The 18,096-nt window shown below is 38.6% G+C and overlaps 1 protein-coding gene and 1 long non-coding RNA gene across 3 annotated transcripts in view; one reads left to right on the top strand and one right to left on the bottom strand.

Annotated features, from left to right (window-relative positions):
* Positions 1-5,224: 5,224 nt before the first annotated feature.
* LOC120096599 (uncharacterized) lies at positions 5,225-10,334 on the bottom strand. Its single transcript, XR_005493250.2, has 3 exons — positions 10,200-10,334; positions 8,352-8,444; positions 5,225-7,874 (listed from the first exon to the last, which is right to left on the bottom strand). It is a non-coding gene; the product is annotated as an uncharacterized LOC120096599 (long non-coding RNA).
* Positions 10,335-10,904: 570 nt separating this feature from the next.
* Gabra2 (gamma-aminobutyric acid type A receptor subunit alpha 2) overlaps positions 10,905-18,096 on the top strand; it is a 136,241-nt gene continuing 129,049 nt past the window's right edge. The window contains exons 1-3 of one of the 2 annotated variants that reach the window (NM_001135779.3): positions 10,905-10,958; positions 11,897-11,983; positions 14,399-14,514. In NM_001135779.3, the coding sequence (NP_001129251.3) occupies positions 11,913-11,983; positions 14,399-14,514 (187 nt within the window). In that variant the 5' untranslated portion in view covers positions 10,905-10,958; positions 11,897-11,912. Of the gene's footprint in view, positions 10,959-11,343; positions 11,497-11,896; positions 11,984-14,398; positions 14,515-18,096 lie in introns of those variants that run through there. The other variant, XM_017599106.3, reaches the window with a different exon arrangement.

Raw genomic sequence — 18,096 nt, forward strand, 5'->3', positions numbered from 1 at the left:
GCAATTATTTATTCAATGGTTACTCTGAATCATTTGGTGTATACATTTAAGGAAAGTCAATGTTATCCAAAAATAAGCACAGGGCCAGAAATATATGCTACAACATATAGCATATATTGTAGGCAGATGCTACTCATATCACAAAACAAAGAGAAGTTACCAGAAGGGAAGAACACATCACATAAGAACACAGTGAATGTTGATGTGGACTGCTAGGGAAGAGGTTTTGAGAAGCACTTCCTGTTCCTTTTTCAGTGAAGAAGGGATGAGTAGAGAGAACTGAAATGAAAGAGGTGGAGGGACCTTTCCAACACAGGCAAATAGTGCTACAACATCCTGTGACAGGATGAGAAATAGCAGCCAGGAAGCTGGCACATTCTAAGAACCAAAAATAGGCTGGTGTTGATGGAATGAGGGAACTGGTGGCCGAGGCCAAGGCAGAAGCTAAATTATATGAAATTTTATTATGATAAAGATTTGGGTCTTAATGGGATGGGCACTGGGATGTTAAGGATTGGAATGGCAGGAAGGTCAGACAGAGAAGTGGAACACGTGACTGTAAACAATGCTTTGGGTTTTTCTGACAATCTGGCATTTTTTATTCATTTATTTATGTTTTAGTCACTTAAGTGTCTTTCCGTTGATTAACATTCATTGAGTGTCTTCCACATGTAAAGCAATGTGGGGCATAGGAAGAGATCTAAATCATCTTTGGCTTCCCCAAGAACTTATTAAAGATAAGTAAGTTTTTCTTCTGGGAATTCGAATGTTAAATTGCTGCAATGACTTGTACCTGAACAATGCTGACTGACTCACTAAGAGCACTTTAAAGCGAGAAAAATTTGCTCCAATGAATTGGGCGATGACAATAGAATTTTTTAACTTTATTTTTCTTGGATATTAAATATATTTACACTTAAAATATTATCCCCTTTCCTCCCTCTCCCCTCTCCTTCCTAACTCCCCTTTCTTCTATGAGGATGCTCCCATTCCCATGTACCCACTCCTACCTCAACACCCTGGCATTCACCTACATTGGAGAAATGAGCTTCACAGGACCAAGAACTTTTCCTCCTATTGATGCTGGACAATGCCATCCTCTGCTACATATGTGGCTGGAGTCATAGGTCCCTCCATATGTACTCATTGATTGGGGTTTAGTCCCTGGGAGCTCTGGTGGGATTTGGTTGGCTGATATTGTTTTTCTTCCTATGGGGTTGCAAAACCCTTGAGCTCCTTTAGTCCATTCTCTAACTCCTCCATTGGGGTCTTTTTGTTCAGTCCAACAGTTAGCTGCAAGCATCCTCATTTCTATCAGTATGGGTCTGTCAGAGCTTCTCAGGAGACAGCCACATCTGGATCCTGTCAGCAAGCACTTCTTGGCATCAGCAATAGTGACTGTGTTTGGTGGCTGCCTATGGGATGAATCCCCAGGTAGAATTTATATTAAAAGCTGTGGTTGGTTGGCCTTTTCTTTCTTGTCAGGCATCTATAAAAGTTGCTTCAAGTATTGGCACTGAATTGTTAGTTTAGAACTGATTTTCTTTGTTTTTCTCCATGTAGTAGAGATGGGATTATACCCTTCACATTATTTTCTACTCAAATGCATTTGCATATTCATTTCTCACCAACTTGAACAGTTAGGAGTTGCTGTCATAGTTCAGCCTCTTTTTATAGCCCCTGCTTTTTCTATACATTTTTGTTTTATTTATTTTTCTTCTTTTAAACTATATTTTAATGTTTGAAGTTATAATGCAATACCTGTCATATGTTTTAATCATCCAAGCTCCCACTGAAACTCAGTGAATATCATGTACCTGCCTGATGCTTCCACCATTGAGAAGGATGAATTGATGTTTCACACAAAATGCTTATCAAGAACAACCTTTGACCTTTTCTTCTTTATGTTTCTATTGAGAAAGAAAGAGCATTTGCAAGACAGAAGTGAAGTATTAATATCAACAAACATTAGGAAACGATGCGTCCACTCGTGCATACACAGGTAATTTGGCACTAAAATTTCTTAATCTTTGGGAAAGTCTTCTCTACTTCAACATACTTGATGTGTGGTTCTTTTATGTAGGCTATTCAAATAACACAACACCAAATATCATAGTTGTACTCTTCTTCTTTCTCTTTTCATCAGGATCATAAGCCAAATTATTCTTATAGTTGCACATTACTTCAAGATTTAAAAGCATAAAACAAGTATTTGTTCTTATCCTATACAACCAACTAGGTAACCTAGAAGATCTGATATCCATCTTCCACTCTTGGGTACCCATTGGCCCACAATGTAGGCCATCACTCTCCACAGACCGATAACAGGACAGAAGGCATGATGAATCTGATCCATACTGATCCATACCAACCCTGGAAACCATTTTCCTGTGCTCACATGTCCTGGACATAACAAGTTCCATTGCCCCCTCCCCTAATTTCAAAAGCAACAATCAGACACCCAGGTAGACAAAATTTTTCTGAAGAGCTCTGATACCTTTTATTATTCTCTCAGGGAATTTCTTCCTCCCTCAAAAATAAAGCCCTTTATGGGAAATTATTAAATGCCAACTCTTCATGTTGAAGATTTCCCTGTCTCTCTTGCAAGTTAACATCAGAAAGTACTTTGCTGTTCCAGATGTCACATTAATTTGAGGATATGACAAGGCTAGGACAGCTATATGCCCCTATGTTGTCAAGTGACTTTGACTCTTTGAAAGCCACAAATATTGTTTTTTATTTCCCTTTCTTCTCAATTTGTAGCAACTTTATTATTTTTTATTTTAGGTTTATAAAAATAATCACCTGGGTTTTTAATATTATTAATAAAATAGGTCAGTAGATACACTTGAGTGGATTTAATTTAGAGACTCACATAGATATTAATTCCTGTGCCCATACAGCAGACACTCACACAAATCCTTTTGCTTAGACACCTTATCTGTATGCCTCCAAAGCACATGGTGTTTTCCATGTCAAAGACAAGTATTTGCATACATGTGGACTCATGCTATATATGAATACTAATGAGGAAGGGTGAGGAAAAGGAGCCACTAGAAAGTGAAAGGAAAAGATGGAAATGCAGGGTAGCTGGGGGGAAAAAGAGTGCATGGTTTGCTAGACGAGGACAGAAGCAAGAGAAAAATGTAGAAAAAAATGAGTGAGGAAAACAGTATAGTCACGAGGAAGAAAAAAATGTGTGGATGTTTATTGGGCTCTGATGGAGTATTCTGTAAATGCCTGACTGTGGGGAAGACAGCATGGATGTACACATACTCATGGGAAAAACAGAATAAAAAGTTTCGGTACAGTCAAAGGCTGTGAGTAAAGCTGAATTCCATCTTCTAAATGTAGAGATAAGGACCTAACAGCTTTCAAATACGTCTGTAGTAACACCAAGGACTGTGTTCTTTTGCCTACTAGCCAGTTATATTTTGTGCACTCATATCAACCCACAGAGTCCTCATGACAACCAAATGAAATAGGATCTGCAACTACTTTTATTCTTTGTGAATGAAAAATAAGACACTGGAGCTGAAGAATTTGTCCCAAACTGAATGGTTAGGAAAGAGTGTCAATAAGATGTTCATCTAGGTATTTGAAGCACAACTGCTGTCTCTCACTTTTAATAAAGGATATTTGATGATTTACATATATACATATACACATATACACACATATTATATATATATATATATATAATGGAAAATGAGCATTCTTGTCCTCTCAGTAGGTTTATCCTTTGATTTTTTTCATTAATTCCCCAAGAATTTCTTTAATTGCTCCAATCTGTTCCACAGAAGAAGGAAGAGATGGGGTTGGGGAGAGACTCCTACCTTTAAAGACCTTTGATGAATTTATCTAATGAAAAGATAGAAGTAGAATGTCAGAGGCATTGTCCTGTGGGTTGGGTCCTGGACTGAACACAATGTGAAAGGGAGAAGACCAACTGAGAGTCAGAAAGCCTCTTTTATGCTGTGAATGTTTGTGTCTTGCTCAAATTTACACACTGAATCTCTATGCTCTAAGGAATTGGAGGTGGGATCATGGACGAGGTGTACAGGTCATGGGAGTGAATCCAAGCTAAACAAGTGAAATAAGATCCATATAAAAGAGGTCCCAGGGATATGTATTTTATCATGTTTTACTTGTGGACTCGGTGAGGAGAAAGTAGCTCATCAGCAGATATTTACTACATTGGCCCCAATGTTAGCCTTTATCACCTCTAGAACCATGTAGACATGATTTATGCTGCTTAAAAGCTTTCTGGGGTATGGTACTTTTAATAACATCACTACTTGAGATAGGATAGTTAAGTTCCACATTTTGGGCACAATGCTAAACTTCTATGCTATACCGAGTGAGGTTACAAATTCAAGTATGATTTTTTTCCTGCAAACTTAATAAATAATTTCTAGGACTGAAGCGCAGAATATTCACTACACAGAGTGTGAAAGCGAGGTTACATTTGGCAAAGCAGTGGGATCCAGAGGCATAGGGATATGAAACACTAGCATTTGAAAGAAATAGGATGAGCTATGAAGGTATAAAGCATGTAGAAAAGAGAATGCTTGAAGGAACAGTGATGACATTGGCCATGCTTCAGTCATGTACAGGCACATTCACGTACATGTGTTAACAGTCAATGGAATTGGATTAAATAAAATCTAGGGTATCAGTGCAGTACTCCTCTGAATATTTCTGTGAGGTCATTTGCATTTCTAGGGAGGATTACATGAAGGGATAAGATACAGTTTGAATGTTGGAGTCACTGACCCAAGGGCTGGGTCCCAGATTGAATAAAATCGGAAGATGAGAAGATGACCTCAGTACTGGCTGCCCCCTCTTTCTGTTTCTTGATCCCAGCAAGTGTAAACAAGTTCTCATTACTATAGCTGCAAAGACACTCTGGTTGCTATGCCCTCCCTCATTGCAATGGACGTTATCTTTTTTAAATGCTACCTAAATAAAACTCCTTTTAAAGTTCACTCGCATGCTTTGAATCACAGTGACCAAAAGGTAGTTAATTTACAAGGGCAGCACAGGGAGGGCAAAATTGAAGCTAGATTCCAATGTGATATGTGAAATGGTTTTGTTAACTTGGATTGTTTCTAAAAAAAAAAAAGAATTCTAAATGACTCAAATGGCGCCATCCATTAGTACTAGCAATATCTTGGCTTTAGAAAGATAAACTAGAGAAACAGGCAACAGAAAGAGAGGGAGTAGGTAGCAGGCTACGATTTATTGGTACTGAAGGGCTACAGCCAATGGTGAAATTGTGAAGGGGTTGGAATTGGTAATGAGCTGTGATTCAACTGACAGCAACAGTAATCAACCATTTCTCATCATCAACCAATGTGCCTCTAAGGTAATTACAGGGTGTTAAGAGAGCAAGAATTTTCAGGATGTGGATTGGGGGAGGCATAAGTTAGGTGGCACATAGAAGGCAGCACATAGAAGTGAAACAATTTGAGGAAAAATAGATGTCTAAACAGTGATGGCCAGTATGTTTTCAGAAAGCACTTTTGGGAATCAAAAGCATACATTAGATATGCTAATATCTACTGAGACAACCAAGGTCATATCACCTTTAATATTGGCATCGAGTCTTCTGATCTGTATACCAAAGAACTTAAATCCACAAATGCCAGCAATTATTTAAGACAACTATGAGCAAATCACTCTGGCAAATACAATGTGTCTCTAAGGATAATGATCTGTACAGGACATCATTTGATATCCATAATTAACTTACTATAGATTATTTCACTTTTTTTTTAGAAATAATTGATCACTGTTTTCTGTTTCATTTCTCTGATTGATGTTGAAATATTCATAGACTGATTGTGGGTTTTTCCTTTCAATATATAAGTATGTCATTTCCATGGTAGTTATGAATGCAACCTCAGAGTTTTCTTATCATAAAGTTGGAATAATAAAAGCTTAACTCTTAATTTTGAAGATTACATGTATTAATATATAAAAGGTTTCTTAAATATAAAATAAACAGTTCTACAAATGAAATTCCTGTAAGTTCATGATTTCATTAGTAATGACAGACATATACTTGGGCAAAGACTGAACAAAATTCATAGTGCACTTTTCTAGGAGTTTTTGGGTTGAGTTATTGAAGTTCGATTTGTGTTTTCAGAATAGTTGAATAAACTGAAAAGCAATCTATTGACAATTTCACAGAAAGTTAGCAATGCATTTCTTACCATCTATTCTATATGTTTACAATTGTGTGAATAGTTGGCTTTAAAAATATCAGAAACCATCAATATACACTGAATGGTTGATATATTCTAGTGTAAAACTACTTTACGAACATTTACAGACTCTCTTTGAAAGAAGCAATGTATACAGCTTAATCTAGCTGGTGGAACACAGACATTTAGCGCTAATGAAATGTGACCCAGATACATTAGTGTGAGAGAGTAGTAGCTCAGACTATTTCTTTGTAAGACTAGTTGCTCCCACTTTACAGCTGTTTTTCTTTCAAGAATCTGGGAGTCTAACCATCCATCTAAATACAGCTTTCAAGGAAAATAGAGTTTGATCAAGCTACAATTTTGACTTGAGAATTGCCAAATGGGTGTTTGCTCCAGTTTTCTTTTCATTTCTCTGTTTTGGTTTTTCTAACTTGGTGAATATGAGAAAACAGATTTATACTCAGAACATATTTGGGAATTATTAAGGAACTTATATAGAAGATTCTTTCACTTTGTAAACAAAGTTGTATCCTTCAGTTCCCGACTTGCATTCTCACCTGGGATTTTTGTGGGCATTTATTATAAAGAAACATTTCTCTTACTTATTTTGGGGTAGAGGATGTGTCATGATATGCACATGGGGGGAGGTGCTTCTCTCATTTTTACCACTTGATCCTGGAAATCAAACACAAGTCCACAGTCTTCATTGTGTTCGATAAACAGTTTCAACAGGACACATACCCTCATTTGAATAAACGTTTATTTTACATTTGCATATGATGCAATGCTACCTTTAATAAAGTAATTCTGGTTTATTATTCCAAATGGGAAACTGAAGTTTGTAGAAATGATATTAAAACCTCTCACTAATTTTATTTTTTCAGACATATAACATAGATATTTATTACATCTACCTTGTTTTGAAATTTATATATTTCTTTTGATGAATGTTGATAACTTGTTTGGGTATCCCACACATGCCTGTATTATATCTCAATCAAATCCACTCACCTTTCCCAACCCTTCGATTCCTTCACAATCTCTCTTATGATCTTTTATTTTTCGTTAACCCACTACATCCACTCAATGCTGGTCCGTATGTACTTGGGTAGGGCCATCTATTGGAGCATGAATAGTCTCCTAGGCATCTAATCCCTGAGGAAAACTGAATCTCTACCCAGGAAGCTATCAATTGCTAGCAGTTTTTCAGAGAAGGCTTCCACGTTTTGAGCCCCTCCCAAATATATCCTAGCATTTTGTCTGTGCAGGTCTTGTGCGTGCACTCAAAGCTATTGTGAGTTTGTGTGTGCAATAGTCTTGTCCTGTCCAGACAATACTCTGTTGCTTTAGATGGCTGTTACCTCTGGCTCTTATAGTCTTTCTACTCTATCTTCTGTGATTGTCCCTGAGTCATGAGAAGAGTGGTATGATATAGCTGGCCTTTTTATCGCTGAGCACTCCAGTCCTTTATGCTCTGCCAGCTGACCAGCTGCCTCTGCACTAGTTATTCTATACTGTAAAAGGGAGCTTCTGCAATACACTCTCAATGTACATTTATACTTGCAGACACACATAAACTCTTTGCTTTCTTGCCAAAAGTTTCAAGGGTTGCGATGTTCTAAAGGCATGTAGAGAGTTTGGAGTAGCAGTGCCCACCTTGGTCTGGAAAAATGGAAACACATTTTTTGTAACAAATTTAAATATCACACAGTATTATTTGATATAAGAAAAATGCAACATAAATAAAAGGGCTTCACATTCGCTTTCTTTTATTCTTGGACTTTACATGCCCTTGGACGCTGCAGATGTATTGCTCCTCTCCCTCCAATCCAATTTAGACAAGTCAATCAAATGGGTTCAACTCAGGAGGCTCTGCACTGGCCAAGCATGGATGGGAATGGATTTACTGGCAACCAATTATCTATCATTTTTTTCAGGGTCAGCTTCTCCAGGATATGTTCCAAAGGAAGTGGGAAAAGCTTAGTCACCAACCACAAAGTTCAGGCTGTTAACCCACTCGCTACTCTAAGGAGCTGAGAGGAAAACCAGGCTGCATTCAGATGTTTGAGGAGACTGGACAGTGACTAGACTACAGTGAGATATCTGCATGAACATAGCTTTGGAGCAGATGACTGTTACCTCCTGTCAGCATTTCTGATTTCCAATTCCTTCAATGAGCTTTGAAGTTTGAATCCTCGGTGTCCAACCTCAATAGAAGTCATAAAACATTTTCTGGAGGGAGAAATATTAAAAAAAATCAACCTTTTATGATTTAAAAGAGTTTTAGTTATACTCTAAGATCTGTAAATGTGTATGCACATCTTCAAACTGTTTCAACACAGACTTTCACAGAAACTAAGTGGTGGAAAGAAATTACTCTGAACAGCCTGCTTGAACTTGACAAAGTTTCTCAAATGTGGATTGTCAGTGAGATTACAAGTTGAATCAGGCTGTTCACAGACAAATGTGTTTTTCTTAAAAAAAAAAGTTTCAAAATGGAAGCGGGCAGTTAGAATCAGAATCTATTTTTCCCATATCAGAATCAAGAAGGAATAATAGCACTATACAAGCATTAGAATACTATGTGAACACATTTGTCCAGACTGAAGTTCACAAAAGAGAAATTTTTTTGGGGGGGGGTTATGGCAAATATGGTTGCACTGGTCAAAATATGAACAGTTTAGCTACGAAGTAAATGGCATAGTGGGAGAGTTCCTAACCATAATGGATACACAGGAGTGGAGCAGGAAGGGGCAGTAGGGAGGGTTCTTCCCAAGTGAAAGACTCTAGAGTCCCTGCTTGCAAGGTTTTAAATGGCAAGTCTTTTATCTTTGTGAATTTCAATTAGACTCTTCAATGGGCAAGTCAGGGAAGGAATATTAATGATGGAGGAGGAGAAGGCTGCGTGTTTCTCCTTTCTTCATAGGGCCGGCTAAATAAGAAGAAATGTTTGCTTGGGTTCTAAGACTCTAAACACTCATTGGGAGAAGTGGTGGCTTATGGTTTAAAAAGGAACGGTCTGAAATATTTCTATTGTAAAGTGTCTTCCTCTCCTCCCATAATTTTAGCGAAGCTAAAATTTACTGTAGATTAGCACTGCCTGTTAGGAAAACTGTACCATCTAGCAAAAAACATCTTTATTTTTGGGGGGCCCAACTACCAAAATGCTGTATTTGGCACATAATGAACTCAGAATGTAAAACAACAGAGTCGTACAAGCTTAGTAAACTCTCCCATTTTCCCTTTTATAGTGTCTCACATTTATGAAAACTTCTGGGAAAAAGATAAAGAGCCAAGAGCGGCTCTGGTTTGCTTAAGTAGAATGATCATAAGATTCAGTTTCCTGCGCAGTCCAAAAAGGAAAGCATCTTTCTTTTCTTTTTCATTGGTTTCCCTTTTCTTTTTCTGTTCAAGTTGCATGGTTCGATTTTATCGCCCCAGATAAAACGGAAGAAAAAAAAATCAGACAGATCAAACACAGAGTTCTCAAAGTGTATGATAGGTTTGGAATGACAAGTCTCTGCCAAGGAAAAGCCCTAAAGGGGCTCCATCTCGCTTCTGGCTTCTGTCTGCAGACTGCAATGGAAAGAAGGCAGCCGGTTCCTTTGCTCCGGGCTAATGTAAACTTTTTATAGCTCTTAGACTGAATCTTGAACCAGGTAAGGAGAATGCCTGGACAAAGAGAATAGGGAAAGGTGTTGCTGAAAGAAGGTAGGGGATTTCCCGAAGTGTAAGGTCAGCACAGGGCCCTCACTGATCAGTTATGGGCAAGTCTCCAGATCTCCTAGCTTGAGAGGAAACTGGCCCTAATTGTGGGAACACCGAAGAAAGAGGGGTACATCCAGAGGGCTAAGAAAAATCAAAGAAACTTCTTGCTGTGTAATTCCACGTAACGTGCATTTAACATGGTCCTGCGTGGATGCGCTGATGACTAAGTAAAGGCGTGATTAGCCCCTTCGCCCTCCAGTGGGAGCCATACATCGTTACCTCTTCCAGGCAGCCACGTCGCTCCTCTAGGGATGATGTCGGGGTACCAGCGGCAGGGAGCGGCCCGCGGGATTTAGGGCCTCACAAACACACACCATTCACAGTTCATCACCCACACTCACCAGCAGCGGCCCCCTAACCCTTACACCAGGAAGCTCACTGCCTCCGGAGAGTAGCTCCGGGCTGGGTGTGGGCTCCACTCCTCCAACGCGGTGTGGGCGCGGGCAGCGGCGCTCCCAGGCGCACTAGGGTGCCCATCGCCACCCTGACTGTGCTGCCCCAGGTGCCCAGGGGGCAGCGGCCGCTTGGTCAGGATTAGGGTGGGGGTAGGGGGTCCCCTATTCTTGGGAACCTCCTTAGTCCTCTTCCTTAGGTTGGCTCCTCCTCCTCCAGGCGCGGGGCTCGTGCCCGCTGCTGCCTGCACGCATCGCGCCTCCGCGCCCCCACCCCTGGCTCCTGCCATCGTTACTCCCTCCTCCTCTTCCTCCTCCTCCGCCCATCACCGCCACTACGGACGCCTTCGCCGCCTACTCCTCCCGCGGCCACGACTCCTCAAGCTCTGCTCCAGCTTCCACCAGCCCATCGGTTCGCTGCCTGCTCTTTAGGCTGCTGCAGTCTCCGACTCAGTCTCTCTCTCTCTCTCTCTCTCTCTCTCTCTCTCTCTCTCTCTCTCTCTCTCTCTCTCTCTCTTCTCAAGTTTTCTGTGGAGACAGAATCAGAGCCACTGGAGGAAAACATCTACTTCTGCTTGCTGTTCAGGTAGGGTCGCAGACACTGGTGGCAGCGGGGGACCTTTGCTCATTCTCCTGTTTCGCCAGCATGACACCCCCACCCCACCAACCCACTCCACTCTTCATGCTCCTTTGACACGGAGGCTCAGGTTCTCCTATTCTCTCCAGCCTCCAAAATAGAATTCCAATGTCCCTCCCCAGAAACGTATATTCGCAACTACAATAAAATCCAAGAGCCAGTCCCGCGGTGGCTGCAAGCCGGCCCGGCTCTTTTACAGTCTCCAACTTTGCACACACTGGCTGCGCTGCCTGCCTGCTCGGCATCTGATCCTGAGCCTCACGCTCTTTGGTAGTCTTGGCTCCAGAGCAGCTGTCAAACGCATAGTTCGCAGCACTTGATTTCCACCCCACTGCCTCTTGAACATGGACGTAGGCAAATGTGGAAGGGCAGGGAGAATGATTTGGATTGGATTTTCTATATATCTTTTGAAGGTGGTGGTGGTTGTTGAGGAAAGTGAAGGTGCTAGGACCACAATTCACTCTAAGGGAAAGATACTAATGAAAAAGTAGGCTGCTTGCTTTTCCTGCTGGGTTGCGGAGGTGGTCTTCCTTGAGAGGGCGAGGCGTGGAGTATCAATCTCTCCACCTCTTTCGCACACACTCCTCCAACCTATTCCTTCATAAGCTTCTGTGTCAGTTTAGAGTCCCGGTGTTGTCACTTCATATGTGCATAGCGAAGTGTTTGCAGAGAATGGGGCTGGGGGAAGTTAAGGGCAAAGGAAAAATATATTAGTGGTGTCATATTGCCATTAAAAAAAAAACCCTCCCCCCTTCCTGCCACCTAGCTCTACACCTAGAAGACAGGAGTAACACCCCCCCCCCCAATTGAAATGGAGTTCTTCTTTTGGGTTACTTGCTTGGTAGGATTGAGAACAAATTTAATTTAATTTTGTTTTTCTTCCATAGCTTCGAAACAAGGAAGATGAGGACAAAATTGAGCACTTGCAACGTATGGTTTCCGCTGCTTGTTCTCCTGGTGTGGAACCCAGCCAGGTGAGACGTTGTTTTTGATTTCTTCATTTCAGATCTAGGAGTAAATTTTAAGTGACAGAACAGTAACCATACTCTTTAATAGACTAGGTATTTTGAGGAATTATTTTTAGTGGAAATGGATTGTACAAGAAATTGACCTAGGTGTCTGAAACTCTAAAAAGTTTGCTGATTCCTTCTTAAAAGCAATCAAACACAATAGTGAATGGGAACTTTTTCCATTTGAGGCGTTTAATTGAAGAAAAGACTGCTCTATCAGGAATGTTTTAGCCCGAAGAATGCCTGAAGTTAAGGCACACATAGCTATACCAAAGTCTGGCAAGGTAGCCAATCTCTCCTTGGAACAAACAGAAAGAAAAATATCAGCTAAATGATTTAAGTGGCAACTTAGTATTTTTCTTTTCTTTCTGTTTCTTTCTTTCTTTCCGGTTTGGTTTTAGTTATCCGGGCATCTATAGACGATATAGAAAACCTAACTGATGTGTGAGTCTGAAGCCTCTAGGTGGAGGCAGCATACAATTTGACAATCACAAACAATGAAACAAAAGCTGATTTAGGAACCAACTTTTTCATCTCATTAATTTAGAGATATTTTGTTTTTCACATGGTTAATGATAAAAAGAGTAGTTACTTCAAATGTGCGATTTTTTCTTTTGCCTATTATTTACACAGAAATTATACTTTGATTGCTTTAAGTAATCTCATATTAATTGTATGCCGTCTTCTCTGATTTTTTTTTAAAAAACTAGCAGTGGGCATATTTCATTGAATGCCTGTAGGAAATGGTTTTAAGCCCAAGAAAAACTAGAACATGAATTTTGTAAGAATTATTCTGTAGCCATTACTTTTTAATAAGTGTTATATCATTCTATTATTCCCTTTGTGAGTTTTAACCAAACAATATTTAAGATATTTAAAAGAAATCTATTTGGAAATACTTCACTTAATTGGGAAATGCCCACTATAACTGAATACTGACTTTAGAAAGAGAATCTGAAATAAGACTGAGAAACAAACACGTGTAGGTGAAACACCTCAGCGAGACTCTTATGACTATCTCAGGGACTGGCTTTAAAATTAGAATGAGAAACTTTTGATAGTACAGTGTATGCATTGATATTCTTACATAATTTGGGGATGTTCATCTTCATGTCCGCACTTCAACATCCACTCTGCTCTTCAAAATGCCAGCTTGAAGTTTGTTGCCAATTTTGGTGCATTATGAGTATTGTTAGCTTCTGATTCTGCATTCATTTAAATGTAAGTGGTCTCTGTCAGTGATGTTTTCTATGATATATATTTTCTAGAATGTAAGTACACATGCTCATTAACTCTAAAGACTTGGACAGTCAATTATCAATTAATAAGCACCAAGAACCACCACTGACAGCTTAAATAAATATCCCTACTCATTTCTTGTTCTATATTTGACCAATAATGTTCACGGCAGTATTTTATTCTATTATATAAATGATTCTTTTTTGGGGACAGTAATTTAAATCTCTGAATCATTCTGAGAAAAAAATGGCAATGAAAGGGGACACTCTGTTTTATACATTCAGTTTCTTTAGTACCAAATTGCTGTCACAAAATCAGGTTTCTGGCTTTATGTCAGAGAAATAATGGAGAAAAATCACTGCTTCTAAAGCTTCGCTGGGGGGTGTTTAGACCTTTTTCCTTGCCACAAATTTATCACCGGAGAAAGGGTAACTGGACACTTTCATCTTTATGTAGCCCCTTATCACTCCTCTGAGGCCACTCAAGGGTCCTGGCTTTCTCAGAGTCTGTGAGGCTATGTGTTGGGCCTGCCTTCAGAGCCCACCTCCATCTCCTGGCTACACTGGAGCTTGGCAGCCTGCCAATGGAGTTCCCCTGATGTCTATATTATACTTGGCCATTGGGTGGAGGTATACCCCAAGAGAGGAAATTACCTTCATCTGAAAAACCGTGGAAGACATAAGAGAACAATAATGCTATGTACAAGAATGATAGAGAAATTTTGTGCCACCAAGACAACTAACAGTTTATTTTCCAATTAATATTCACAACACTGAAGACTTACTTCGGAAGTTTCTCTAGTTATTCTATCTAACTGCAAAGCAGTCTCGCTGACAATGTCTGCACATGAGAATCTACAAACTTGGTGTGTTCTAAAGAATAGACTTTAAGATCAAAGTTCATACAGAATGTCAAGTGCTAGAAGGCTCAAAAGTGTTATTATTATTCATTTGATATCTTAGCATTTACTGTTCTTTTTTTTATAAAGCGGAAAAGAAAAAGAAATGTGGGTCACTAATGGCTGCAGGAGCCTTTAATTTAGTTAAATTAAGATCAAAGAGAGAGAGAGCGTTTCGGCACTTAACCAAACACTGTGTGTACATATAACATATATACAAATGTGTAAAATTATCTGTTTAGGTTGGTGCTGGCTAACATCCAAGAAGATGAGGCTAAAAATAATATCACCATCTTTACAAGAATTCTAGACAGACTTCTGGATGGTTACGATAATCGTCTTAGACCAGGACTGGGAGGTAAAAATAGTTCTCTTTTTAAACCTTCAGAAAACAATGGCTTTACAAGTTCAAGGTAACGTTCTCATCTTAATGCATTCCGTGCATGAAGAAATTGTCAAGCCTTTCAAGTCCTAGATAATGGAAAGTAAAAACCACAAAATAAACATTTTAATTTTCCATTGCGCATGCCTAACCTATTTAGTTATATATTGTGTAGAATGCTCATATTCTTATAGGGACATGTGTGTGTGTGTGTGTGTGTGTGTGTGTGTGTGTGTGTATGCACGTGCGTGCGTGTGTGAGTACTCTTATTTATTGGAAACATCCTGTTTTCTATAAAGAGAATATATCTGTTTGTGTTATATATCTGATGTGCCGGTGTAGTAACAAGTTTTACTAAATTACCATTTTTACAAATGCCCATTTTCACATCAGCATAGATACACAATAATAAGAGACATAAAGATGTTTTAAATATGTAGTGACTAAAATCCTACTTTACAAAGTTTTCACATGGATGAATATCAAGCTTCAACAACAATTTTCCAGAAAAATAAAAAACATGATTTTTTAATCTAAGAAAGTAAAGGAAATTAGAGGAGGCTATTGTGTTAAATGTCAATTAGTCTCCAGGATTGCCAAGTGTCACTACAGTTATATAAAAGAAAGCGCAGAGGTGGAACTGCTAAAACTGTCCCAAGTCAATATACTGTTACTCATGAGTTTTAATAATGTTAAATGCTTATCTATGTGTATAGATAGAGACATGCTACTTAAAACGTTAACTATGAAACTGTATGTGATAAATATGTCCGTGTACACGTAGTTATTGAAATGCTTAATTGATTAAAAAATTAGACAAATTAGCTGAACATTCCATGCCAGGAAATGAACAATAGAGTTATGTCGTTGTTCCAGCATTAACGACTTTGTAGTGCTGCTGATAGGATCTATATAAAGCTGGGCCTGGTGACACCTGTGGTGTCAGCAACCAAAGTCAGTTTTCCCCACACAGGGAGTTCCGGTCTAGCCTGGGGTACGTGTGACTTGGTCAAAACTTTACATTAACTCAATGTGTAAATTTTTATATTAGTAAGTATTTTGATAAAGATAGAGATTAGTTAGTTTTCAGTGTATCTTTTGAAACTGTACAGAATATATTGACAGCGATAAGAAAACAGTCGATATATTGTAAACAGTCTATCATTTAAATATGTTTTATTAGTAACATGAATCCTTGGGAGGAACTTTGCATTTAAAAGATGACCCAAGGGAAGAACAATATTTCAAATATGACATAGTGGCAGGTTATATTTACAAGAGATTTCTTTAAGGAGAAAAATTAAAAAAAACACTTAATTTTCTAACAGATAAAACAAAAAGGAACACTGTATTTCCTTAATACTGGATACTTCTAATTAGTTGAAACATAACGGCTTGGAAATCATGGTAGAAAATGTGCCAGGAAACTGTTACCATACTCTTCCTAAAGAAACCAGTCTAACACAAAACTGTCCTAATCTGTAATGGTGGCTTATGATTTGGATTGTAAGAGGGAAGCTCTTTTATATCAAACATAGAAATTTTTCTTTTTAAATAAATTGCCTGGGGTAAAACACATTGTAAAATATGAAAGCTAGATATTGAAGTTCATTGTTTTTCAGTTCAAAAACGATCTTTGCCTTTGGATTGCATGGCTGGGTAGGAGAGGCTACCTATTTTCTGTTTCAGATATTTCCATGATCTCTATTTTTTTTTAGTACTGTCTCTTACATTAAAATTCCATTTGCTCACATTCAAATCTGGATCCTCATTGTCTTGGTATTTGCTTTAATGGAACACATTGTGTCACTTCTTAGGTTACTCTTTTCCTTCCCCAATCCCTTTGTAATGATTAGCTACAGATATTGCGTGATCTGATTACTCTCATTACCTGAAACTGCTTTACACATGTCTCTGTCTTCCCTTGATCCCATACCTTCGATGCCCCCAATGTCATTGATCCTGTTGATGGTCCTGGACTGAGCATAGGCTGAGGGTAACCCTATCTACAATGGCGCCCTCCTCTATGCCCCGCCTGCTAAGGTGCCAGAGCAGAGAAGCCTTGTTTCCTTTGATTAAAAGGAATGCTCTGTGTGTACCTTTCTATTTTATAAGTTGATTAGGAATGTTACACAATAACACAGGCTACATTATATTTCAGCAAATGACCTTCCCCCCTGTCATAGGATCAAAAACAAAACAAAATAAAACAAACACATTCAAGAAAAGCCAAGTGTCCTGCAGTTTGCTTCTTGGGGTACATTTTCCGTGTTGCATCAATTCCCATCTATCTGGCACCTCAGGCTTCACTATTTTCTTTTGACAATCCATTTTCATATGCTCTCCTATTATTAGAGTGACTTTTATTCCTCTTCTCAGCTGATTGAAAGCCTAACATTTTTATGAAAACTGTCATGACACTAGGGGTCTTTAATACAGACCTTCTTAACTGAATTAAAATATTGAGATTCAATTCTGTCTGCTGAATTCCTTTAATTAGTTGTTGTTTCTATCTCATTTATCACATATTTTATTGTATTATTTATTTCATTTCCATGTGCCTCTGGTTATCTTAATAAGATTGTAAGGATTTCATATCATAAATCCTCTGGTTTCTGCTACTGGATATTCATTTGCATGTTGTGGCCATAAGATAAATGTTGACTTCAGAATTAAGTTTCTGCCACCTGGAAAAATGGGAATATTTGTACCCGGATGCCCTAATAGTTATGAGTGCTTAGGTAAGCAGTGTCACTCAATGGGAGAAACGAGCCTCTTATTCAGAAGATTTAACTTGCCAGCTCTGGTTCTCAGCACTTGTGTTAACTTTAAATACCCTGTTTCTGTAGATTCACACTTATTATTCCTTAAATAAGGTTTATAATTCAGTTCTTCTGATAAACGTCGAGTATGATGTCATATACAGTTGAATATTGCAAAATGATGTACACAAAGACAACTAGAAAGTGACTGAAAAGTAACTGAACACCAGTGGAAGTTTTCTAAATAGACTCATACAAACTTAAATTATCCTGATTACTTTTACATTGCAACATATATTCTTTTTATCTGTAATCATGTCTAGGCTGCGTGTGCACCTGAGTGCAGGTGTCCTTGAAGGTCAGAGATGTCAGATTCTCCTTGAATTGGAATTACAGGAGGTTTTGCTGGTGCTGAGGTATTAATGCAGGTCCTCTTTGTGAACTGCAGGCATTCCTTACTGCCCTTCAGCTCTCAACCTAAAAGTCTTAACCTGAAAGTGAAGTAGTAAGTTCAGGTAAATAGTCACATTTCATAAATTAATATAGAAAATGGTTTATACTCAATGGTTTAGTGTATTTATAATATACTAAAATGAACATCTACTTAGATAATTAATCATAAACATTACTTCTATCCTTTTATAACACTCAGACATACACAAACACACACACACACTTAAGAAAAGAGAAGTCAGATTTTAATAAAAGTAAAGTCATTCAGCTCTTTTTAATATTAGATATAACACAGAGAAATTCCTTAGACACTCTAAGACTTGATTTTTTTGGGGGGAGAGTG

This window comes from Rattus norvegicus, chromosome 14, assembly GCF_036323735.1.
Source record: "Rattus norvegicus strain BN/NHsdMcwi chromosome 14, GRCr8, whole genome shotgun sequence".
NCBI lineage: Eukaryota > Metazoa > Chordata > Mammalia > Rodentia > Muridae > Rattus > Rattus norvegicus.